General features: G+C 36.6%; 1 protein-coding gene across 6 annotated transcripts in view; it reads right to left on the reverse strand.

Moving 5' to 3' along the window:
* Nucleotides 1–26,793, reverse strand: part of PSD3 (pleckstrin and Sec7 domain containing 3) — a 275,704-nt gene that overhangs the window by 165,062 nt on the left and 83,849 nt on the right. For 5 of the 6 annotated variants that reach the window (XM_072405277.1, XM_072405270.1, XM_072405271.1 and 2 more), the window contains 2 exons: nucleotides 21,912–22,917; nucleotides 16,002–16,388 (listed from right to left, as the gene is read on the reverse strand). In XM_072405277.1, the coding sequence (XP_072261378.1) occupies nucleotides 16,002–16,388; nucleotides 21,912–22,917 (1,393 nt within the window). Of the gene's footprint in view, nucleotides 1–8,271; nucleotides 8,452–16,001; nucleotides 16,389–21,911; nucleotides 22,918–26,793 lie in introns of those variants that run through there. The other variant, XM_072405275.1, reaches the window with a different exon arrangement.

Genomic DNA, 26,793 nt, shown 5'->3' on the forward strand with positions numbered 1-26,793 from the left:
CCAAGTGTATGACGCTGTGGGCGCTGCACAATTTCCACATTACATCCTTGACATAATGCCCCAGCTCCGTACCCAAGCTTCTCAACTGCTCTCTATGTTCGGCAGCACAAATCTGTATGAGCAACTATTCTCCAAGTTGAAAATGAACAAAACATTGCACAGGAGTTGTCTTACTGATGACTGAAATCCTAAAGATTTCCTCAGCTCAGAGCGTGATCCCAAACATTGATAAAGTAGCATCCAAGAATTATCATTTCAAACGATCCCCCATCCAAAAAGTGTTCAATGAAAAACAAAAAAAATTTAGCCAAAGCAATTACAACTTCCCTTAAAGATTTTCTCCCCACAGTCATTGTCACGTGGACAAAAGCAACCATAGCATGTGTTTTAATGTTCATTCGTGCTTGATTTAATTTAAGGTCCCACTCACAAAAACCCACAAAAGCCCACTTTTTGGCTTTGCCAAAAAAAGTGAAAAGTCGTGGGCATTTCAAAGTATTTATTCTAAATACAAAGATGGGGCAGCATGGTGGCTTAGTGGTTAGCATTTTGGCCTGTCCAGTGCTAGGTCCCAGGTTCGAATCTTGGCCAGGGCTCTAGCTGCATGGAGTTTGCAGGTTCTCCCCGTGTTTGCGTGGATTCCCTCCTGGTACTCCGGTTTCATCCCACTTCCCAAAAAACATGCAGTTAAGTTAATTGTTTTCCCCCCAAATTTGACCTTATACAGTATTACAAACATATGACTATCGTAGGGACATTAGATTGTGAGCCCCTTTGAGGGACAGCTAGTGACATGATTTTGGACTGTGTACAGTGCTGCATAATATGATGGCGCTATATAAATACTGTGTAATAATATTAATATCAGTTTTAAGTCTGTTGCCCCATCAATAAACCTGGGGAAAAAAGGGTTTTGTTATGGTTTTGGAAAAATATGTCATATGTGAATGACAAACAACATTTTAATGGGCAGATTCAAAGTTTTAGACATTGTGAAAATTTAAGATGAATCACATTAATTCCAATATCACAGTTATATTATGTTTAGAAATGTTTAACAGACCCATTTTATCATACACTACTTCTAGGTTTTTAAAGAAGATGCGAGATAAGAAACAAGAGTGGAAATAATGATGACCAGAAATTGACCCTGCTACGAAATTGAGCTTAACTACTTATGCTATACTACACGTCATGACGTTTCTGTGCATTTGGTATAATAATATATTCTGCCGAACGGTGAACAGCCACTGTGCTTTGCTCATTTTTACATAACTGCCATACCCTAAATTAGTTTAAATGATATATTACACATTTTTTAGAAGAAAAAAAACAATATTAATTATATTTGAATTGTTAAAATGTAATATTGTATCACAGCATTCATATTGAATGTTACAAAATAGGCAACCCCGCCCACCGCCTTAAGCCTGCAATTCAATATGGGAGACATGATCCGCAGCTCTGGCCGGTGCGCCTCCCCCCCCTAAGCCACGGACCACCAAAAAATTATTTGCAAAATAAGAGAAAAGAGTGAGGGCTATCCCACCCGTGCCCACCCCACTACACCCCTGGCTGGTATATTCCAATAACCCCCCTTCGGTTCTTCGATTTAACAGGTGGCTTTAATGCTTTAAACAGTTAGAAAACCTGGTATACATCTGGGCATGAATTTGAGGTTTTCATAATTTGCTCTGTTACAATTGCCCAGCTTCCGGTTCAAATTTGACTGAAATCAGTTTGAGGGATTCTACCTATACAGAATCCATGGCTGAAGTTTTACTGTGAATAAATCAAATGGGTGTTTTCTTTGGTCATATTTTAAATCAACAAAGTGACAAAAAATGACAAGGAATTCAGTCTTAACCTGGAACACGTCAGATGAACAGTTTTGCTCGTCTTGGGTAAAAGTCTGATGTGTACATGGGCCCCTCAGTGTTTTTTATCAATTCACCCTGGCAGATCAATGATGGACAGAGAGATGATAACTGCTGTGTTTTCCTATTCCTCCATAAAACAGCATTTAAATCAAACAGAAATATATTTGTGTATGAACAACAAAAAAGCTCAGGCATGCACCTGTAATTCTTCCTGGCCTTTGGATAGCTACTAAATGAGTTTTTTCCTTTCTATATAATTTAAATATAGTTATTGACATTCTTGTACACACAACAGCTGTGTGACACAAACTAGAAAAACTAAAGCAAAAAAAATATTAAAGTTATTAAAGAAACAAAAAAAACACTAAACAAAGTAAAAAATATTGGTTTCTTAACCAATATTATATCAGTAAACTAACAAAGTAACCATATTACAGTAATATAGAATTACTAGAGTAATATAAAGCCTATTACATGCATAAGATGAGGATTATGTTTAACTCAACCTATATGACTAAAAGAATGTAAAACTGCTTAACTGCATATACAGAGTATGTGAAACACTCCTCTATATAACCCTCATTTCTTAATCCACTCAACAGACAAGAAAGCTGCTTGTACTGGCAGACATTGTGGACACAAATTCCTTTCGGTATGGAATGCAGCTACATTCCAGGAAAAATAGATCAAAACCCCAAATACCCTTTGTATCAGGAAGATACACAGGGGCATCAATCATATCTATAAATATCTATAAATCATATCCTAAATGGGTAATCCTAATATGCAGTATTATTCTATTGCTCAAATGTGTACAAGTTCATTCAGTCCTGTTGGATCCTCTTCAAGCCTTCATGGGTATTGCATTATGCATGTGTAGTGAGTGAGATACTGTATTGTTAAGTATGAGGAATTTTGGCATTCATTGTAGGTAATGGTATTGTTTTGGTCATAACCCAGAAAAAAACATGTCTGCAAGCTTAAAGATTAGGGTGTAAAAATAGTTTGAGTTAGAAAAGCAATCATCTTCATTGTTTGCTCGTTGTACCTTGCTGGAACAATAGGAGGGGCTGTAACTATGTGAATGTAATGATGGTAAATATTACAGCTACCATTCAAAACAAAAATCACCCAAATATCTTCTAACAATCCAAACCTAATACTTTATTTACTGCCATCAGAACAGCTGCCTTTTATTAACAAATAAAAATATGTTTGATTCTGGACAGTTACAATCGGAGTACTGCATTATTTCCTTTTTTTTCGTTTTACACAATTTTCAACTGTGGAGGCAGAGAAGAGACAGGGCTTTATTCCCTTATGTCAAACCACAAGTAAGAATAACTATTACAATAAAATAAACATCAATACAAAAAAAAAAAAAATTAGCATAGCGGTGCAATCACAAAATGTCAGGAGACTGGCACTGAGAGGTAACAGGTGACTTGGTAGAACAATGAATATATAAAGCAATGAGGATGAATTACATCCCAGAAATGCAGTGTGTTTACATAAAATACCACATTAAGTTCCTATTTATGAGCTCAGTTTCACTTTAAGTTTTATGTGGTTCTAATATATACAATGTGAACCAAAATGTCCATCAGTTTACATCATATCACCTGACATCACCATAATAACTCCAAATAAACTTTCAATTAACATGTAGACAAGTTACTCTACCCATATCATACTACCTTGACAACTGGGAACTACCATAGAAACATCTTATACCTTGCTGCTTGACACCCAAATTCCTGCAGGATCAACCTATACACCCAACTTTTCCCACAGTTTTCAATTTACCACTGTCATCAGGACTGAAACAAGAGAATTTACGAAACAGTAATGGGGAAAATCTTTTAATGGAGACACTTGTACCACTGACAACTAAAAGGAAGTTCCTTTTTATAGGGATTTCTTCTCATTTCATCTCGTTGTGTCTGCAGGTTAGGACAGGAAGTGGGGAAAGACCTTACTATTGTGACACAGATGTAAAAAAAAAAAGTTTAGTCAAATCAGGCTGAAATAAGACTGCCAACCCCTTCATTTAGAAGTATAAAGCTTGTATAAAAAACAAGTAGATCTCGGGTCTTCGCTAAAATAATATTTATTATAAGTGCATCTGCACTAACAGCAGCAAAGTCCCACAGATACCTGTTGATCCTGGCAAAAATACTTCACAGTATTTATAAACTGCAACATTAAATACAATATAGATTGGATACTCTTTTTCCACATATGGTAAGTAATGACTTTGTGATTTACAATATTTGCACATAACATGATCCAAACACTGTAAAAAAAAAAAAAATAAGCCTTTTTAGGAAAACAAATGCTTTTGCTATATAATTTACAGCACCATAATTCACAATTGACAATACATGCACATATTTTCTAGAGCTGCCCCAACTCTGGAATGGTCTTCCTCGTCCTGTTCAGCTTTCTCCTACTTTCCGCTCCTTTGAAAGAGAACTCAAAGCCCATCTTTTTACACTTGCCTAACCGTCTTGTTCTGTCTCCTAAACCGTCACTATGTACCCATCATTCCTTATCTCCCCTCCTATTGATACTTCCCCCACCTCCTAGATTGAAAGCTCTTCAGGGCAGGGTCCTCTTCTCCTCCTGTATATACCAATGATTGTGGCTAAGACCACTACACTAAACTGCAAGTGACCACAGTCAAAGGGGGTTCTGCAAATGCACAATATGTGGCACCAGATATGGACATATACATGATAATTTCATTGATATGAGAAAAGAATCTATAACGTTCTAAAGTATTGGAAGCACAAGGGTTTTATGCTCCAATTATAAAGAAAGTTAAGGCCTTTTATTTGTCTTTGTAGATTTGTAGATTGTCTGCTCTGGAGAATAAAGGAATCCACATGTTAGAGGTGTGTCTACAATAAACGAGTAAGTTAAACATGCTTCACTGGATGTGGTGATATGCAGCCAAGACTACATCAGCACTTTTGGCAGAAAACTCTGGTTCTTGTTAATGTGTCTGAACCTCCTCAAATAACAATGAACAGAAAGAGAGGCTTGAGAGTAGAATGAGTGTAATTATTGTACATTTATGGAGCAGAGGAAGAAACACATACACTAAATCAGATGCCCAATAAAGCCCAATAATGTGTCAGGCAGACAGCCTTCAGTTCTACACTAAAATCATCCACTGAAATCTTGCATCAGCTCTAGTGCTTCTTTCTCTAAATTCAGCTTTCTATCTTTCAGTGATTTTCTGTAATAGTCATTTTTTTCTATTTTATAGTTGACAACTAAGCAGAAATATGCTAAGGTTCAGATGAGACAGTTTAGGTGCTGACAACTTGTGACAAATGTGTCCAGAGCAACCACATTTCAGCAAGAGATTCAAATTTGTCCTCATCTGTTTTTAGCAGAAACATTTATAATCCATGCCTCCCTGATCAACCCGAATACAGGTTCTCCAACAATTTATAGAGCAGCCTCAGCAACAGTTCACTCTTATACTTTCATTAATTTCATATATCACCTATAAAAACTACTAAGAAGCAAATCTGAAGACCTACATTTTTTACTCTTTACACACAAATTATTCCTCAACCACAATGCCACAACAAAAATTTCAAACACAAACATTAGGACAAAACACAATTTGTAACAAGTTAACTCTTCTGTTACATTAGTTTTGTCTGCATACAGAATATAGACAGACATCTAACAATTTATCTAAGGGTGCATACACATGTCAAAGTATCTTTGTCTCAAACAGTTGTGCTAGTCTCAGGGAAAGATCCGACATATGTGGAGTGGTCCCCTATCGTCGTTCCTTGTGCCGTCCTGGTGGTCATCACCATACACCACCAATGAATGACCAATCACTGTGCGCTGTGTAAAGAATTCAACTACTTAACAATCACAAACTGTTAAAGCAATAAAAACTTTGGTCAGGAGGATATATTGTACATCAGAGCTCACAAAGTACAGATAACACTATGTACAATATAGCATATAGGGTGCAGGGTACAAGAGTATGTAATATACAGAACAGCATAAGTAGTCAATGGGGCTGATTTGTTAAAGCTCCCCAAAGCTGGCAAGCATACACTTTCAAAAGTGAAGATGGGTAATCCAGCAAACCAAAGTAACTTGCTATTTGTTAGCAAATGTTGTCAGTCCTGGAACAGATCCATTCCAGGTTTGCTGGATAACCCAACTTCACGAATTAGGGTGCATCCTCTCTAGCCTTGAAGATCTTTAATAAATCAGAACCAGTGGGAGGACAATGTCCCTGCATTGCTGGTCACTGAAAGGGAGAAAAACCCTGAAAGGGGCATCAGTGATCATTGGAAAGAAAGAAAAAAAACAGTGGGAGACAAAAAATTTTATTGTGTCAGTGAAAGTAAAAAATTACTGGAAAGGGTGTTTAAATGTGTATATATACAAACAAACACAGCAGCCTCTGTTCCCATCCCTAGTTAGATGCTACCATCACATGGCAGCACAGATTTTCACACTTGCACTATGTGAATAGTGTCTACACTATGGGTCTCTGGAAAGTTCAGTGGAAACCGGAATGATTGAAGAGTATGTTGAATGCCACTGGCTTCAGTATACTCAAGTAACTGACCGGGAATAAGCATACAGCCAGTCATGTCAAAGTAAAGTCAGAACTTCTATAGGACTGTCTCTGATTGCCTCGGGGCACAGTCCCATAGAAGATTACAGTACTGTAATACATAGTGGGCAGCACGGTGGCTCAGGGGTTAGCACTCCGGCCTTTGCAGCGCTAGGTCCCAGGTTCGATCCCCAGCCAGGACATTATCTGCATGGAGTTTGCAGGTTCTCCCCGTGTCTGCGTGGGTTTCCTCCGGGTACTCCGGTTTCCTCCCACATCCCAAAAACATGCAGTTAGGTTAACTGGCTTCTCCCTAACAATTGACCTTAGACTATAATAATCACATATGACTATGGTAGGGACATCAGATTGTGAGCTCCTTTGATGGACAGTTAGTGACACGACTATGGACTATGTACAGCGCTGCGTAATATGATGGCGCTATATAAATACTGTGTAATAATAATAATAATAATAATAATAATAATAATAATACATAGGCATGACCAGGACAGTACTGGATGCAAACAAACAAAGGAACCATAGCAATCCAACCTCAGGTAGTATGTTGTTAGAAAATAGGCATGAAGGCAGGGAAATCAAGCTTCAGTAACAATGTGAAACTAAATCAGAGAGGGACAGATTTTGAATCCAAACAGATGTTTGATGAAGAAGGAGACAGGGGCTGGTATTATTGCATTACAACAAGTAATGGAGGAATATATGTATTACACTGCCTAATTACCAGAAATCTGTTTCAAGTGTAGCACTGCCCAGCTTTGTAGCACAAACAGTAAATGTCCTCCGCTGCTACTATATGAGCAGGTAAGAACTCTATTACTACCACCTTCAACTTTAAGGATGTGCAACCAAATAGTCAACATTAGTGGAAACACAAAAAACAGAGATGACTCAAAAATGGATGCACCACAATTACTCTTTTCCACTCCACCATTAGTGGTGTAAATTCAAAACGAGCAGTCTATAATTATATCATGTAAATGCTGCTCACAGAAGGCAGGAATGAAGGCAGATTCCATTATTATATGGCAACACAATAAAAAAAGTATTTTGATTTCTACCGCTTACCAAGCAATTTTTAGATGGCTCCAGCTTAAAAAAAAACACATTTTGAAATCACAAAGAAAAAAAAGTTCAATAAAAAAAAGAATAAAGCATGTAAAACTTTTCCAGTGATAAGCTATATTATCACCATGCAGACACAATAAATTCATTACTGAAAGTGTTATACATTAGCTAGTATTGTGAATGGGAATCTTACGTTGTTATAGGCACTCGGTTTTTCTGTTTTTATTTGTATATTTGTCAATATTCTGGTTTGTATGTCACCAAAAACTGTGACATCACTGTTAAATCATCACAATGGAACAACAATTTAAAGCAAAAAAACGGTTATTTACAAGTCTGAACACAAGGACAGCAAAGTAGTCCTTTCAAAGAAAGTTAAAAGGTGTCTTTGTGAGTTTATCTTAAACAAACATCCACTGATTTCTTGAAAATAAACATGCCAGTAACCTGATAAGAAAGTGACCTGTTAAATGTCACAAATGGGTTTTTAACTCACAAAACATTGTTAACCAAATCAGATTTCAATTCAGATTTTTCATAACAATGCAAAACACAAATTAAAACTTGTTATAGGCTTGACAGTAAAAAAAAAAAAAAAAAAAAAATTGAAAAGAATTGTCTTCTTGTTAGGCAGAGGAAGCAGCTAGATTACTAGATTAAGAGATAGTTGAAAAGAAGAAGTAACAAAAAACTGGTTACCTTGTCACAAAAATGTAACTGCATTCATCCCATGTTACAGGAAAATGTTGCCAACCTTTCTGCTTGACAAAGTCTCTGATGTTAAAAAATCCTTTATTCTGCTGCTATTATTTGAAGGGCATGGACAGTGGGATGTAGTATCCGTGCTGACATTTTCTCAGAATGCCCGACAGTGCTCAGGGCAAGGATCACACACACACACAAAAAAAGTTGAACAACTTCCCTTCTATCCACTCCCAAATAGTCCCACCCTCCTTCTCATTCCAGCACCCTGTGACCTCCAGCTATCTGGGTCTGGGCTGCACTGACTGCATGAAAAAGTGAAAGGCACATGACTATTTGACTTCATTGTGCATCTTGGAATTGTTCAGATCCTGATACAGGCTGGTGAACACAGTGCAGCCTTCACCATATTAACTCCTTCACTCACAAGAGGAAAGAGGTAGACTCTGTACATGTAGATCATGACACACATTTTTACAGGACTTTAGCAATGCATATTTTTATGCATTGCCTAAGTGCAGATGTGCAGTGCAGCAAGGCATCCTCTAAAACAAAAGGGTCAGGTCAGGTTTGCCTTTTATTGACATGTATTGTCAGCCTATTGTAAATAATTGTGCATGAACACCCTTAACACAATGCTCATAAATGCCTGAAATACCATTATACAAACAGTACCACATCAAGGTGAGGAGACATAATGTAAAGGGACCTAAAACTTTCTGATATATTCTTGCTTGCAGAGTGCAGCAGGGTGCAAAGTAATTTTGTGATGCAGTGTGATTGATGGTGATTAAACGGTCTATACATTTTTCAAAGTATGGGGGAAAAGACAGCACAGAATTCCAATCAGGTGTGTTTGAAGATTTTTTATCTTGCAAACCTATTCTGTCCCGATATTTACATAATTAAAATGGTTGAAAAATGATGAACTTAATCGGATGGGTTGCACTACTACCTTTCTCCCCTTTTCTTCTTTTAATAGCTCTTTTTTCTTTGGTTTTCTTTGTTTCAAACTATTGAACTATCAAAGTGATGTCCTTGCTTAGACTGGTAGACTTAGTAGGTGAATATTGCTTGATTTTATCCATATTTACACAACAACATTGTTTATACCTTAATATTTCATATTATTCAAATTTTTTTTGACTTGGGCCCTAATTATTTAATATTTGTGTGCATTATGGGTTAGGGGTATACACATATATATGTTGTTAATTTACTGTTACAGTATTAAAGGGATTTCTTGATTAATATTTAATATATTATGACTTAAAAGCTGTAAAGATGTCACTGACCTATGTTACCTCCTCACCTCTAAGGACTAATTCACATGGGCAGTGAGGTTGTGGTGCATTTAGCAGCCGGAACATTGCCACTTGGAGAGACTCCACATGTAGCGTCTTCCAGCAGCATCTTCCTGGAATAGGGGCTGCGATGAGTGGTACGAGAAGAACTTATTGTTGCCAGCTGTCACATGGTTCTTTTTGAATCAGAAATGATGGACAAGTACCCAAGTGGTTGGCAAGGCGTCAGCCATGGGAAACAGTGAAGAATCCCTCATAAAATAATATATATCCCGATAACCAGAAAAAAAAAAAAAAATCTGTAATCCTGCAAAAAAGTCCCCCCCCCCCCCATGATAGAAATGTGGATGCATTTTTGACACAAGGGACATAAGGAAGCACTGTATATATATTTTATTGGTAAGTGTAGTTCACATGGCTTTTTTTGAGTGTACAAGAGTTTTACCTCTGCATCCATGGATACAAACATGTAATAAATAAGGTAAAAGTGTTTCAATTTTGGGTTCTTTGCATTTGGCTATTATGTAGATCATAAATTGTCTATATAGAGTGTCATCCACAAGAACAAGCATGCCTGAATAAATGTATTAATATTTTTATCAGACACATTGACAGCTTGAGAATACAGCTGCAGGCCAGAATCCAATAGCGTTTAAATACAGCTTCTATAAGAACATTTTTTTGTTCTGTAAAAGTACAAGTTGGAGGTGTATTACTGTCATGCAACTCATATATCATACAGGAAAACAGGCTGTTCCCCATTTAACCAATTATCAGTTACCACGCACAAAACTGCTTCTTCTTTTCTATATGCGCCTATGATGCACAATGCATACTTAACCCTCTGTTATGCTTTTAGCGCTTAACTAAAAATAAGCAGAAAAGGCCAAAGTAAGACTACATATCAGAGAGCAGTTTTATAATACAAAGAGGTGTTATAGTGAATACAGCAACACTATGGTGTCTTCAGTATGTGAGCAACTAAAATCATACAGCTTGTTACACTGACCCACTGGACAGAATTAGGGTTACTTAGGAGCTGAAGGAGAACATGTGTATTAAGTCATCCTCACACACACCCAAATACAGAAGGATTTATAAATATTGAATTGCTTATCCTGCAGAATTCTGACATGTTCGAACTAAATTGGTAGACTAGTAGGATGATGAGATAGGACTGGGGGAATTACTTGTACAATTTGTATCCCTAAATCACTGAGATTAATAAAGTAAATTTGTTAAGTAGGACTGTCATTCTTTATTTAATTTATAATAGCCACAGACATCATTGAAACAATCAGAATACAATATGTCATTGGCTATGTAGACTGACATGACAATATCTAGCCACAAACCAGCCACAAATCTGAAGTGAAACTGAACTCACTGGCATTCACTCTATAACCACACCCTCTCAATTTCCCCGACCCTATTGCTATAGAATGTTTTCTTCTTAAAGATTGGATTCACCAGAGTATACAGACCTTGATGCAAAGATGACAGGGTGCATTACCTCCAATAGGAACATTTGTAATGAGCTAAGTACAACCTGGATGCTCCAAGCTTTAAAAGCCATGTAAATCAGATAAGTCTAAAACATTTCTGTACAAGCTACAGGTAAACAGCTAAAGGGAAACCTATTCTGTCCCAGTAATTTGTCAACACATTTATATTTATTTATAACAAATTAGGGAAAAAAACAAAATGAGGACTCAAAGAATGAGCCTTACCACCACCATACTTTTACATCAGTTAATCAAATTCCATTTTAGCTGTATTGTCAGTAGAACCAGACCAACTCTGGCCTTGATCTAACAACCTGGTGTTCAGAAAAGAATTGGGCTTTTCAAAGTAATAAATAAAGGCTCCTGTATGACAATCTAATAGGTACAAACTTCACCACATACCAGAGCAGTGCAGCCACATCATCACAGAGATTTGAATATGTGGACTACACTATGATACCGGACTGATAGATATACTATATATAGATAGATATAGATATGATATACTGATAGATATACTATGATATAATAGCGGACTGATAGAAAACTATGCACATAAACTAATAAATTAGTTCTGCAACATTTTTTTTTAATGGAAAACCATAACATATAATATAGATACTCTACAGGGCAGCAACAAAAAGATTGGGCAGCAAACTCAAAAGATTTTTCAACTTGCTGGAAAGTATCTTGCAGTGGACTCAATTAGAATAGACACAGATGCCATCAGCTGAATTACAAAATATTATTTGGCAGGTCCTGGCATATTCAAGGGTAAGCAGATGTTACGTAATCATTTTTTAATCAATATGATTTTTACAAAAGACAATTCATTTTGTATTTCTGTGAAACAAAACTTTATTCATATTATGTCAGCAACTATTAACAACAGGAAAATGGTTTCATTTACAATATAACACTGTACTATACTGTAATGCAGCTGTCATCGAAGAAACAAGCAGCATATTCTATTCGTGGACACTGCATCCTTTTATTATGACATAGTACTCAATGTATATAGGATGGAGTAACACAGCAATGTAATAAAAATGGAAATATCATTGTAGATATAGCCTAAGGCAGGAGACTCCTATAAGTTATCCCAGGAGACAAGCTTCATTTAATACATTCAAGTAACCAGAAACTCAAGTCTAACAATCACTGCAATCAATCATCTTTATACGCCACTGTACAACTCTTACAATGAACCCATGTTTTAAAGATTGGGTTTTTCTGAGTGCTGGTCCTACTGCTGTCCCTCTCTGTACTTTCCAAGTGTAAACCACAAAACTGATGTATGTCCAAAAGAAGAAAAGCTACATCTGACTATGGGGATTACAAGAGCCCACAGGTAGATTCTTTTTATTTGGAATGTACAAGCACCATGTGAGATTTCAAGATCCCCATACAGTGTAATCAAACATTGCTTCTAGGCCCACATTAATAATGTATTAATTCACCCAAATAAAGAGCAAATACAGGCAAACTACTATTACTAAGATGAATTGTACATTCAGATAATGCTGCACAATGAAAACGATTATATTGAACCAGACAAGTTTAGACAGCCGAACCAAACAGGGATTTTTAACTTTTTGTACAATAAAAGTAGCATTTTCATTGTCATGTGCTATTTAATAGTTTTCTTTATTGACCTATATCATTATCCTCTTTTGCTTCAATAAAAAGCAAACCTTTCATCAGAATTGTATTATTCTCCTATTAAAAATCACTTTCCTTATTTTAAAAATCACCTTTTCAGCTAATGTGCCTTTTGTATCCAGCCCTTCCTCTTTTCTGACTTACACAAAGAAGACTGATGGTGTAGTCAGCCTGCTTCCTGGGATCCCCTCATTACATACCAAGAGGCAGAAGGTTTTACACAAGACAGGTTGCAGTGCAAGACCATCAGGGGGTTCCAAAGACATCCCAAATGAAGATGGGGACATTGAATCTGACATGATGCAAAGAACAGTGAAATATAAGAAGGCATCATGGAATTCATTGGGGGTGTAAGTGTAAAACAGAAAGGGCGGTACAAGGTCTACTTTAATATGCAATAAAACTTTAAAACAAATAGGAAGCAGAAATGCAAAATGAATGCAACTTTACATTCGAGCCTAAAATTTTGAAAGTATCACATACAAGCTTCACAACACAAGGGCTCTGGTGAGGTTTGACAGACACCCTGACTTGGGGTTCCAAGCTAGACTTCACCAAACAGATATAGATAGGAGTGTCAAACCACTTTGTGAAAGCGTGCACAATCTATTGTCCAGCAGCAACAAATACAGTCAATATGTTTCATTGGGGCTCCAAAAGCTTTATACATAAAATGCCTACATATATATGCACTTTAATGTAGCAGTACAAAGTGATTTGGTGCTCTTTACTACAAGAGTGAAGGGTGGAGGCTAGCATAAGGGCATTTTTACTAGCTGACCTGAGCTCAAAATTACATAAATTCTCTTCAACTACCACGATGAGTGCTATTACATTTTATAGATTATGATATAATATAAATAATGAAAATGCGCAATTACAAAAAAAACGATAACCACATAAATACTGTGCCAATACCTTTAGTAAAAGGCACACACACAGCTTCAAACAACAGCATGTCAATGGCCACTAGTTTCAAAGTGATTTCATGTTACAGTAATGCATAAACATGGCTAAAGAACTTTAGAATACAGGACATTTAAAAGCACCATAGTATAGATACCAGTGAAGAGGCTGCAGATTGAAACAGAATCACCGCCCTAAAACTTTTTTCACTTTTCCTACACAAACATTATAGTTTAATTATTGTAGTAGTCGTATGCCTAACCTGAAAAACAAGAACAGCTTGAATAAAAAAGGTTCTTGCCTTGGATTTTGCCAGAAGAATAATACCAATATCTAAGCATTCTACCAAAAACCCAAACTGTGCACTTTATTTCGATGACCCCCAAGTAATAAACACTTCCATTTACAAAAAGTCTGGCTTGCTGAGATAGTGTAACAGCAAAGCTCAATGTGAACAAAACAACTAAAGATTTAAACTACATGACATGATGAAGTCTTGCAGGTTAATAGCAGTGTTCTTGCTTGAGCCCATGTACAGCAGTGATGGCAGTGAAGAAAGGCTGGGAGCAGCTTGCAACTTACTTATTAGGTTGATTGTCCTGGCATGACAGTACACCGAGAGGAAAGCATGAAGACACACTTGAACCCATAGAGCCAGGTTAAGGTAGATGTCATTCTCTTTTCCACTTTGAGTCAATTTCATTGCAGAGAGCAGAATAGAAACTCACCCTCCCCTGGAATAATAGAGACACTGCTGTGTCTCTCTTCCTGCTACTTCTCTCAAATACTGTAATTTACAACATTATTCCAGTCCATTAGAAGCTGCAATACAAACCACTGTCTGATCAATGGTTAGGTTCCCAGCGGTGAAAGCCTACAGTAAAATGTAACCCTTCCATCAACTATTATGACAGTGACATGGCTGCTGCACTAAGACTCCTCATGCACAAAGCACATTTTATCCGGTGCTCTGGAATACAATGTTATCATGAAAACAAGAAGCACTTCAGCTCAGAAAAAAGGTCAGTTTACACTTTACCACACCTATATTTCCATGCCAATATATTTAATAATACAACTTTTACCTATGTTCTTATAAAATCCTCCTTTTTGCAGTTTTCACAGTATACTTGCAAAAGCATGAATGGCAAAGCAATGTACAAAGGACTATACATTTTATGGTTGTTTTGACACTGTATACTTTGTGTTTATCTTCTGTGTATATGCAGGCCACTATTTATATTTACCATGATAGAGAAGTATGTGATTTTAAATTTCACTAATACATTGTACCCCATCTGGGCAAAAAACACTATTTATTTATTATACTTTGGTATTGTATATATTGTACTATTCTTAGCAATATTGTACAATGCTTGAATTGTGGCTTTTGAAGTGCAGTATGTAGTATATAGTATGTTTACCTTTAACGCCTTTAAAATAAAGTTATTAAAAAAGAAAAAAAATCACATTGTACATGTTCAACAAATACATTTTAAGATCCTGTATTTGACATATTTATTTTTTCCTTTGAAAATATTAAAAATAGTGGGAAATTCATTTAAACAGAAACATAGCACATAGTAAATACAAAAGTAACACCACCCTAATCTGAAATAACTACAACAGAGAGGACTTTAAATCCCTACCAAAATGGTTCCTAAAAACATATATAACAAATATAAGGTCTGATTCATCTACTGGTTTAATTCAGAAAAACAAAATTCCCCATCACTGCTCTGTAATGACTTTTTCACCCCATAACATAGTTTACTACTTCTCCACAATTCCCTACATACTTTTGCCAAACATATGTCTATTGTGCAATAACTATAGATATGCGGTTAAGTTAAACCTGTCTTATAAGTTCAATGGGTCTAATTTATTAAAGCTCTCCAAGGCTGTAGAGGATACACTTTCATCAGTGAAGCTGGGTGATCCAGCAAACATGAAATGGACTTCTTTTTGCTAGCAAATGTTTTGAATCCTGGACTGGATCCATTCTACGTTTGCTGGATCACCCAGCTTTGCTGATGAAAGTGTATCCTCTCCAGCCTTGGAAAGCTTTAACCAATCAGACCCAATGAAGTCAGAGGGGTTAATAAGATTTTTTATACTTTTTCTTTTTCTAAAAGACAAATATATTAGAGTTGCTTCTAAATACTCTATTGAAGATATTCTTTACAGGTAAGATTATTGTTATATATAATTAATATATTATTACTATTATACATAATTGTTATTATTCCAGATCATTATCTTATATTGACTGATCAATATCAGGGTCTATGGTTTAAGAACTACCCTTTGATTACCAAACATAGGAAATTTCACAAAACCTTTTTCTTACCTTCCTGAGAGATCCATCCCTTCATTTGATTTTTTAAATTCCACGCTGGTATTATCCAAACCATTTATGACATCATTGCAGAACCCCATTGTTATTCCATTGCCTGGGTCGACCTTGAGGAACTCTTGCTCAACTTCAGCTGTGTTCTTCTCCAAGTAATGACTACTTTCCTTGATTCGTTGCTGAATCATTGGCGTGAGTGGCATCTCAAAACTGAAAAAGCTATCTGGTTCATAGTATAAGGTGTCAAGTGATTCCACACTATAATATAAGGAAGTATTATCCAGTATGTTCTCAAATTGTGAGCTGTACAAATCCGTGGAGTCCTCAGAACATCTTTTGGATCTAAATGCATCTTCATGTTGTTCATCTGTTACAATCCTAGGGCTTGAATACAAATAATTAATTAGCTATATTTAATGGTTTATAATAGAACATTGCTCGAAAAGCCTAGAGCCTGTCAAATCTGTATCGCTGTCTGTGATTACGTGAAGTAATTTACCTTCTCTATTTAACCTGGTGTCCATGGTCACTGACACAAAGTGAAAGAAATGCAAGAATGTTATCTCTGTCACCAGAACAAGAGGGAAAATCCTAAAGCTTTAACAGTTGTCATTGTGACAGCTGTCTAGAAGATCACCTCCTAGACAGTTGTCACATAGTTAACAACTGTCCACTCATCTTGTAGATTTCTCCTTAGTTCTTTTTGCATCTCAGAGTTAAAAAAAAACTATGTTTTTAAATACATTGTACCGACTCTCTGCTCTTTTCGAACATATATACTTATGTACTATAAAAGACACATACTGCAAATGACTTAACAATGCTTAGAAAACAGTAAAAGGAGGGCTGTATAAATCATAGTTCTTTAATCCCTTTGCTCTTCATTGTCGCTGCCACATGACAGATCTAAGTTTTTCAAATCAGTTTACCTGTCTGCTTGTTTCTCCAAAATTTGACAGATTGCCAAGGTTAACCTATCTTTAATGTAAGATTACATGAATAACTTCATAGCATTTCACAATATACAGCAACAATAAAGATGTATAAAAAGTTCTAGTGTTTATCTTTAAGAAATTACTAAAGTTAAATTAGGTGAATTCTCCTAAACTGAGGGATGTATTTGTGAGAATAGGATCATCACTCTGCTACAGGAAGGAAGCATTTCCTCAATCTCTGATCACTGACTGTAACACTGAATCGTAGTATCAAGTCTCAAAGTGAATTTGCAGCAGCCTAGAACAAAAAAAGGCTGAAACACAGGCACTGCGATTTACCTGGGTATATTATCTAGGGAAAGAATTAAAGACATAAAGATACAGTCTTGGAGAGTGCTGTAATAAATGTTATGCTATATTTTTGTATTATCCTGTAGAAAAACTGCTTGTTCCTTAAGTAAATATAAAATTTTTAAATAGTGCATGTTTTTATTTTTTTTTTCATGTTGATTACAGAGCTCAATAGTTTATGAAGAAATGTTTCCACACAAAAATGAGTCAAAGACGCTCCACCCCCCCCCCCAGTTTTTAATTAAAATATAATGTCATGAAACAGTCATTTACTGGTATGCTTTCTGTTTAAATAACTAATAGTAGTGCTATGGGAATCCTTTGTCACAATCAAAACTTTTGCTAATACATGTTAAATAAGGTAGGGGGGTAGAAACTAACATACAATATTACCAACTTGTGGCACACAAGTTAAACACACAGCACCGTAACAAACTGATGAGAGAGATAAGGTCCACAGGCATAGGTCCAGCGCCAGCAAACTTACCTGTTGCCCTTGGTCCTAACATTGCTGATGCCAACGTTTCTTTGTTGCCTATGGCTGCTTGAAGTGTCGCTTTCTGGTAGCCACATTTTGTATATACAAGTATAAAGGAGCTGCTTAAACAAGGCCCATCTCATCATGCAACTCCAACTTTTTATCACTGTGCCCATGTAAACAAAAGCAGGGGAATTGAGAACAGCTGGAAGGACAGCTAATTCTGCCCCTAGGTAAGTAATTTTGTAGGTATATCTCATCATGCAACTCCAACTTTTTATCACTGTGCCCATGTAAACAAAAGCAGGGGAATTGAGAACAGCTGGAAGGACAGCTAATTCTGCCCCTAGGTAAGTAATTTTGTAGGTATATCTCATCATGCAACTCCAACTTTTTATCACTGTGCCCATGTAAACAAAAGCAGGGGAATTGAGAACAGCTGGAAGGACAGCTAATTCTGCCCCTAGGTAAGTAATTTTGTAGGTATATATTACACAGCTCATCACCAAAAAAATGTTTCTCACTTGCCAAATTTTTTCCATATATATTTAGAGTATTTTAGGTCTGCTGAATCCAGAAATGACATCAGTTTCATTGAATTGGCTCTAGTTCTTGTGATACAGGAATCGGAAAAGAGGATTTCACCAACAACAAATGTTAACACAGCATATTATTGTCAATCTTTATTTACACCAATGTTTTGCATTTTATATAATAAATGTAGCATTATTTCATGAAAATTTTATTTGCCTTCTTTCTTCATACATTTCTTTTTTTTACAGAAATATAAGTTCTTCAAAAAGAAGTTGTTTAAATGACCCTAATGTAATTTGCTACATTTGTGGTGAATATTCTCAGCAAAAACAGAGAGGAAACATTACAATATTTGTAAAACAAGCATATCTTGCTTTTTTTTTGCTAATAAACTGGAGGACCAAAATAAGTATTGGGCTCCCCTTATGGTATGCAGAACTTGTGTAGAGTGTCTACGTCAGTGGAAAAATGGAAAGCTCAAAAGTTTGAAATTTGGTGTACCTATGGTATGGCGAGAGCCCAAAAATCATCATAATGATTGGTAATTTTGTGCTGTAAATGTAAAAGTTTTCAATCCTTACAAGAAAAACAAGTGGGAGTTTGCTGATTTGGAATCAGCAAGACGACCTGTGCCGCCTGGTGCTTATATTACCATACCAGTGTTCAGTACACTCCCTGATATTCCTGTATCCGACATGGAGGATGTACAGGGTTTGGAGTGTATTCCAGAAGATAGCAGTGGAAGTGAATATGAGGGAAGTGTTTCATCAAACCAGCAGTTCTACCAAGAAGAGCTCAATAATTTAATATGTGACCTAAGTCTGTGAAAACAAGCATCTGAACTCTTAGCATCCAGGCTAAAAGGAAAGAACTGTCTGAGACCGGAAGTTAAAACAACGGTTTATAGGACAAGAGAGGTGACACTCCTACCATATTACAGTGAAGATGGAGACTTTGTGTACTGTTGTAACATCCCTGGACTACTAGCCCATATGGGATTACCTGAATACTGAGCCCAACTCAACAAACTTAAAGAAGAATATGAAAATATCAAAAAAGTCTTACAAAAGGTTGCTATCATGAACACCAATGGTCCATATGTGTTGATTTATAAATGGTGAACTTCCTACTTGGACAGCAAAGCAGATATACAAAGTAGCCATGTTTCATCTGCTTGCGGGATAGTAGAGCAAAGCAGGATCACTGGAAAAAAGTGACATGGCCTCCCCAAGGGAAAAAATGAAAAAAGGTGCTGCGAACATCATTACCGAGCCAATGGTTGACAAAGAAAAAAATCATTCTCCCTCCACTACACCTAAAGTTGGGATTAATGAAGCAATTTGTTAGAGCTCTGAACAAGGACGGTGATTGCTTCAAATACATTGAATAATTCTGGTACAAAACCTGCTCCTAAATTTTAAAAGTTTGGGTGCTACATTGCGCATAAAGGTACACTATCTTCATAGCCATTTGCAAAAATTTCCAGGAAAACCTTGGCGATTTCAGTGAGGAACAAGGGAAGAGGTTCCATCAAGATATAAAGGTGATGGAAGAAAGGTATCAGGGCAGATGGGATAGACACATGATAGCAGACTACTGCTGGAGCCTTCAACATGATTGTCCTGATCATCAGCATAAAAGGAAATCATACAGAGAGAGTTTTTCAATGACTTCTTAGTGATTAGTTATGTAAATATACTGAATATAGAATATATTGACATTAAGTATTTCAAAAATTTTAATTTTGTATACGTAGGCATATCTAGTTTATTTTGCCTAATTTTCATGTTTCATTAGTTTTTTATGATGTTATTCTTAAGGTCATTATTTCAAAAACTAGAGCCAAGCTATCAAAACCAATACCATAATTGGAATCTGTACATCAAACATAACCTAAAATGACTTTAATCTGTTTGGCAAGAAAATGCTTGATGACCAGTGTTTTAGCAGAGTCAGAAATGGGAGGCTAGGTTTTCAGGTTCCTACGTGTATTTAGGCAAAAATGATAAACAACCTGGATAAGCTTGTAAGTAACGGGACACCTTTTGAGTATCTTGGAAGGATTGGGTGGCACAAACACTCCATCTCTATGCCAGGCCAGGAAATGGCTCTGGAGAATTTGGCTGAGACTAATAAAAGAGCAGCAAGAGCTCAAGATGAGAGGGTTCAGGAGTGCTAAGGGAGCCAAGGAGGTCTCCAGAGAATGTGGGCTGGTCAAGTGGGCTCAGTTTTATCCCTATCATATAATTGTTACACTAAAATGTTGTAATGCAGGTAAGCAATCCACTTCATTGTAAGGTGGACTTCTTAGCCTGAAACTATAGCACAGCTGTTTGAAGCCGTGGCAGAACATAATAAAGAAAACACTTGTATCCTGATGCATGGATATTACTGCTGATGGTCTAATATTTTGAAATGTCACTAAGTTCTGTGAAAATTTTATGTTGGAATAAACAAAAGCCAAAAATTGTTTAACCTGATTTTTGAGTACCAGCTGAGTGTAATTTGATGTTTCCTGCCCATATCTAAACCCATTTTATGCTAATCTTGCCACAGTGTGTGTATGTATAGCATTTTGGTTTCTATGTGTATACTCTGTGTGTATGCACATGTGCATGGGTGTTAATTCATTTCCAGCAGTTAGCTATGCCTGGACTGTACACTGAGCTGCCCAAAGCTGGCTGCCAGGAATGAATGATGTCCCATTCATATGCGCTGGCATTAGATCATTCTGGCCTGGCAGGAGATCTCAAACCCAGAAAAGGACCAGATATTTGAAGTAAAAATAGTAAGGCAGGCAGGTATGTTTGCTTTATTACAAAAGAGTAATAGCCTGTTCAGTAAAGAAAAAAAAAAATGCCTGCTCACATTTTTTTCATTTTTAGAGTTTAGTTCCACTGACCCCTGTGTACATTACATTACATTAGTGATGTCTACACTGCAATATGGCCTAGTGACCCAAAGCAGAACAGGCTTAGGTTTTATTTTGGCATTGCCCTTGAAAGCAGAAACATACATGTAAACAGAGCAATTCATAATAAGGGAAACAGAACTGTATAAAAGGTTGTTAGGATAAAAAAAATGTATATGGCTTCTGGAGTGGATATTGCAAGTTGTCGGAGGGACACATATTTATGGCTGTAAGTTTCTGTATGCCTACCACAAGCACCGAAACATTTCTATGTTTACTTTTACTTCAAGATGAGCACTCAGTGATAGTGTGCCAGTACATAGCAGTTTATATGTAAATTAAGCATTCTTAATTTAGTAACCTGTAATTTTGTAATTTGTAACCTTGAAAAAATTAACAGCAGCCCAAACAATGGAAATGCATGTCATGGGAATAAAACATCTGTTGTGTAAAATCTGTGCTTGGTGAGGAAAAAGGATAAACATTCAGTAGAGGTAATGTTTTGTGAAGCCACAATTACTAATAAGACAAAACAAATATTTACTGGTGGAGAAATATTACAATGCCAGTCACCATATAATATAATGTAAGTAAATGTGGACCTCTTGTAACTTCAACAAATGAACATATACCAGAAATCGACAGTAAGTATATACATTCATTATTTACGAAAATATATATGAATCTTTACATCTCACCTCTTGAAAGACCGAGCATGCTCCACATTCTCTTCACCTGGATCTGAATCTTTTATAAAAACTTCATTGTCTAAGCCATACTGGTACTGACAGGTGTCTGAAACACTCCTAGGCCTCTGAATTACAGATGACATAGTTGTTCCTATATTGCCACTAGTCCTCTCAAGGTTTGGAATGTAACTGTTTGTTCCTGCAGCTAAAAGGGAAGTTGTATCACTTTGAATTTCATCCGCTGTAGATGGTGAAGTATCCCCCCACTCAACCACCATTTGTGTCTGTACCGTTGCTGTACCATTAATAGCAGCATTTTCCACACATGCTGGCATTGGGGATTGTGACTGAGCAGAGCCATCATTCTCTTCATTATTCACTCTGCTTATCAAAGTACTTTCTACTTCAACATTGCTATTATCCATGATAGTTATTGTTGAGGAGGAAATGTTACTATGTTGTGATCTTGGATAGTCAGCGATCTCTGTGATCTGTGATAGCGAGGATTCTGAGAGAGTTTCCTCTTCTGAGATTGCTGCCAACTCTCTTTGCACATATAAATAAGATTTTTTATCCTGAGGAACAGGTGCTATTGGAGTATATGGGATGTCCTCCTGACCTGAAACCATCACTTTTTCATCTTTTGCTGCTGTCTGAACATATGGGACAATTGTATTATCCTCAATGTTCTCTATATTGACAGTCAAAGTATATTGTTTCTGTGTGTTGATCTCTTGCGTTAATGAACAGTTGCTGTCTGGACCATCTGTTAAACTTTGTGATCCACTGTTTAATTTGTCATGTAAACATTGTTCAGATTGTTCTGTTAAATGGTCATCATGTACTACGGGGCTGGACTTGTGAAGGTCTCTTTTTTCTTCTATACATTGTGTGGCTTCAATTAAATGTCCTTGATTGACTTTAAATGAGTCATTCTCACTAGTTTCTGTTGTCCCATATTCTGGAAATTCATTGATAACACTAACAGCCTGTGGAAGCAATCTTGTGTTTCCATCTGTGAAAAACAAAGCCAAACTAACATTATTCCAATTGAACATTATATACGTAATATTTAACATTATATACGTGTATATGTAAAGAACAAAAATACCTCAGTGTATTTTCAGCTCATCTAATGTTGCTTGCCAGAAAATAGAGGTCTTACCAATGTTAAACAAGAGTATAAAAAATAATTCCTATTCCTAATCATTACCTAATCAAGTGTCAGTCTAAGGATTAAATCTGAACAATTTACAGGAATGCCCCATGGCAATCCATACTGCATGATTTCATGCAGGTATTCCTCCAAAACTAGTTATAGAAGGGTTTGTCAATATATACCTTCAACCACAAACAGAGATTAGTAACAATCAGAATCTTTGCTTTACTCCTAATTGTTATGTGCAGCCTTGGTTCTCAGAAATGATGTTAGCTGTAATTGTTTACTTGAATTCTCTCTCTGTTAAAGCAGAAGTGTCAGGAGTATCACTACTGATAATACACACATATTATAATAAAGGTGATGCCAGAATTACATAAAAGAAAAATCAGCAATTAACATTGAACATTAATGATTGGAAAAGTTGCTACTAGAGACTACCCCGGCACATCTAAAACACAATTCAAGTGTTCAGCAACTGAGAGGCAATGTGCGATTAATATGGAATATGTGGAATAGGCTGAACGTTCTTCAGCACCCCCTTTTTTATGAAGCTGCATCCCCATTACATCCAACAACAATGAATTGTGATAACAGAATATTAGTAAAAAAAGTGCTGGTGTTATTGTGAAAGTGTGACAAGCAAGAACTCACAGAGGTTAAAAAAGGAGAGAAATGTTCTAAAATAATGTGAAATTTCCTAAACCAAATCTGTACAGTACATTTATTTAAACAGGATGTCGCACTGAGTTAAGGTCTGAGGGAAGTAACACACAGACTGCAAATTGCTTGGAGGAAAAATCTTCTACATAGTGCCCCCCAATTAGATTACCAAAAATAATTTCCGCTCCTATACTCCAGTACGTGGTTTTCACCTACACTTACCAAACACTCAGAGGACTAATTATATTGATTACTTCTTTTTTTATTTTTTTCTTCTTTGACAACAAATGATTATTCATATTTAGGAAATACATACCCTTGTTTTCCAATACCTTACTGGGTAAGACAGGTGTCTCACTATTGTTTGTTTTGAAAATGTAGCCTGAGCTAATAACAGCAGGTAAAGCATTTTCTTTTAATATTATTATTGATCTTGATATCTGTGTTAGGTTAATGCATGTTATGATAATATCAAGTAAAAATGATATCATATAAAAATAACCATTTTCTTCTACACATGTTCCAACCCACACCAGAATTCACTTCACTAAAAGTACAGAATTGGGGTGTGAAAACCTACAAAGAACCCTTTGAAGGTAACCCTTTGTAGTACAAAGAAAGAATTGGGGTGTGAAAACCTACGAAGTTCAACATATCCACCTGCAAGGTACCCAGTGGGAAGACAAGTGTACCTTTATAATATTTATACTTTAATTAATCCCTCATCCTATGAGTGCAGCTTATCTGGTGAAATATTTAGTCCTTGATTCAGCAATCTTTAGTGTACACCTTTACCAGGCGTCCTAACAGAAAAATGTCCTTGCCAGGCCTACTGTGCATGCGAACCACAGCCCCAGACATTATTCCTAGTGAGTCATATTCATGGGGCTCCAGGGAGCCAGTGCCATACAAGTGATGCGTAGAAATCAATATAGCTGAAGTGCACATGCACAGTAAGGACCCAGTGGGGAAGACTTTGTTAGACGGGATGTGAGGCACCAGACAAAGATTGCAATAAGGGGAAGGAAGATATTTTATCAGGCAGGATGTATTCAAGTGGCTGGGGGTTTTAACTAAATATAAATTTAATATTCCTACACCTGTCCTCCTTTTGTCACTGTGATGAACAAGATATAATATAAGGGGAGTTGTATCCCTGAAAACACACTATTTAATTGCCTTACAATTACGTAAAACATTAGGTGTGGACATAAATATACTATTTATTTCTACAGGGAACACTAATTATATTTTAACCATTGTATTTAAACACCTTGTACCCTGAGAAACAACTCTTTATTTGTTAATTGACTTCAGCTGCCACTGTCTGATTTGATTTTCTCTGATTTAGAGTGAAAAGATAGATGATTTTTAGCACAGCTTTTTTACAATAGAACTGTGTGTCTCTTCTTGTTGAGATGTTTTAGCTAGGATTGAAGGGCAAATGTTCAGCTTTGTGACATCAGCAAGGAAAAAAACAAATAATTTACAAGACTGTGAAACTAGGAGAGCAATCACCATTATTTTCCTGTCTTAAGGTGCGTACACACTTCCAATTTTTATCGTTCCAATCGAACGACGAACGATCGATTGGGCAAAAAATCGTTGGTAAAAAAGTAACCAACGACGCCGACGAAGAGGAAAGTCGCTGGAAACGAACGACCGGACCGACGGATCGGATTGGACGACGATCGTTGAACATCGTTCGTGTGTACGGTCGTTCGTTGATCGTCCATGTTCAGAGCATGCGTGATGAACGAACGTCCGTTCACTTTACTGTCGTGCACATAGTTCCTCTGTCGCTCAAACGATCGTATCTATTGTGTGTACAATATCTATGAACGATCGTGTCGTTAACTCTATGTGCAGGATCGGTGCTATACGATCGTTCGTATATATCGTGCATGAACGTTCGTCGTTCGTTTTCCAACGATAATAATTGGAAGTGTGTATGTAGCTTTAGGTTGATGCTGCTCAGAAAGAGATAACATCCGGACATCCAGATGAACTCGCCCTGAGACTTTCCGCCTGAAAATTACTGGATATGTTTTAACAATGACCAATTGCAGAGATTTTTTTGAGCTGAGTAAAACTTGTTGGCTGTATGTTTAAAATTGTACTTTTATTAGGCCATTGAAGGTTGATAAAAACTGAATGTTTAAAAACAACTCCACCTAAAACAAGACAAGTTTAAATAAATGGTCTTTAAATATCAGTTGAAGGTTACAAAATTCCTTTTCCCAAGCTACCACACCTTACACTTCTACAAGCTTCAATGAGCATCAGCATTTGGATTTTGTTTCCACAGAAAGGATGAGATGTGGGCATCCAACTCAAAATACATGGCTTGTGCTGATGGGTTCTAGGCATCTCTATTCCCCTGAAGCCCCCAGGGAGGACCTTGGAAAACAGACCAATGGTTTCTTTGCCACCTACTGCAGTGTCATCTGCAGATACTGTTAAACTAAGGCTACGTACACACATCAGATGACTTTCGTCCAATAATCACCCCAGGGCCAATATCGGACAAGAATCTGGCGTGTGTACAGTGCAGGTCGTTCCGGCGACCGTCCCAGCAGATCCATCGACGACGAACGATGAACGATCATAACGAAAGCTGTATGTAGAGAACTCATTCATGCATCATGCAGTCTTTTGTCTTTGGAAAGGATTGTGAAAGATCCTTTCTAACGTCAATTTTTGCACGTGTGTATGGAGCCTAACTTTTTTAAAAATAAAAAACAATTAGACTAGCTGTTAAATCTCACTGTTCAACTGTCAGTTGACCAAGGTATCAAAGAGAGAAGATTACTCAGACACTGTGGGCTCGAGTGAAATGTCCTTACTGGGAGAAACTGATTTGACCTACATTATTTTTTGGAAATGACATAGAATAATTAGTCATTCACCAGGAACTGTAAAGAAACAATATTACAAACTGTCTCGTTTCCTTTGTTAGTCCACTTTTATTATTAACTAAAAGAAAATTTAGGTAAAAAAAAAATCTGTTTTTGAATTTAACGAAGGCTGGAAAAAATGAGACTGTGGTTACTCCCTTCTTGCTTGGAA

This window comes from Pyxicephalus adspersus, chromosome 3 (genome assembly GCF_032062135.1).
Source record: "Pyxicephalus adspersus chromosome 3, UCB_Pads_2.0, whole genome shotgun sequence".
NCBI classification, from domain to species: domain Eukaryota; kingdom Metazoa; phylum Chordata; class Amphibia; order Anura; family Pyxicephalidae; genus Pyxicephalus; species Pyxicephalus adspersus.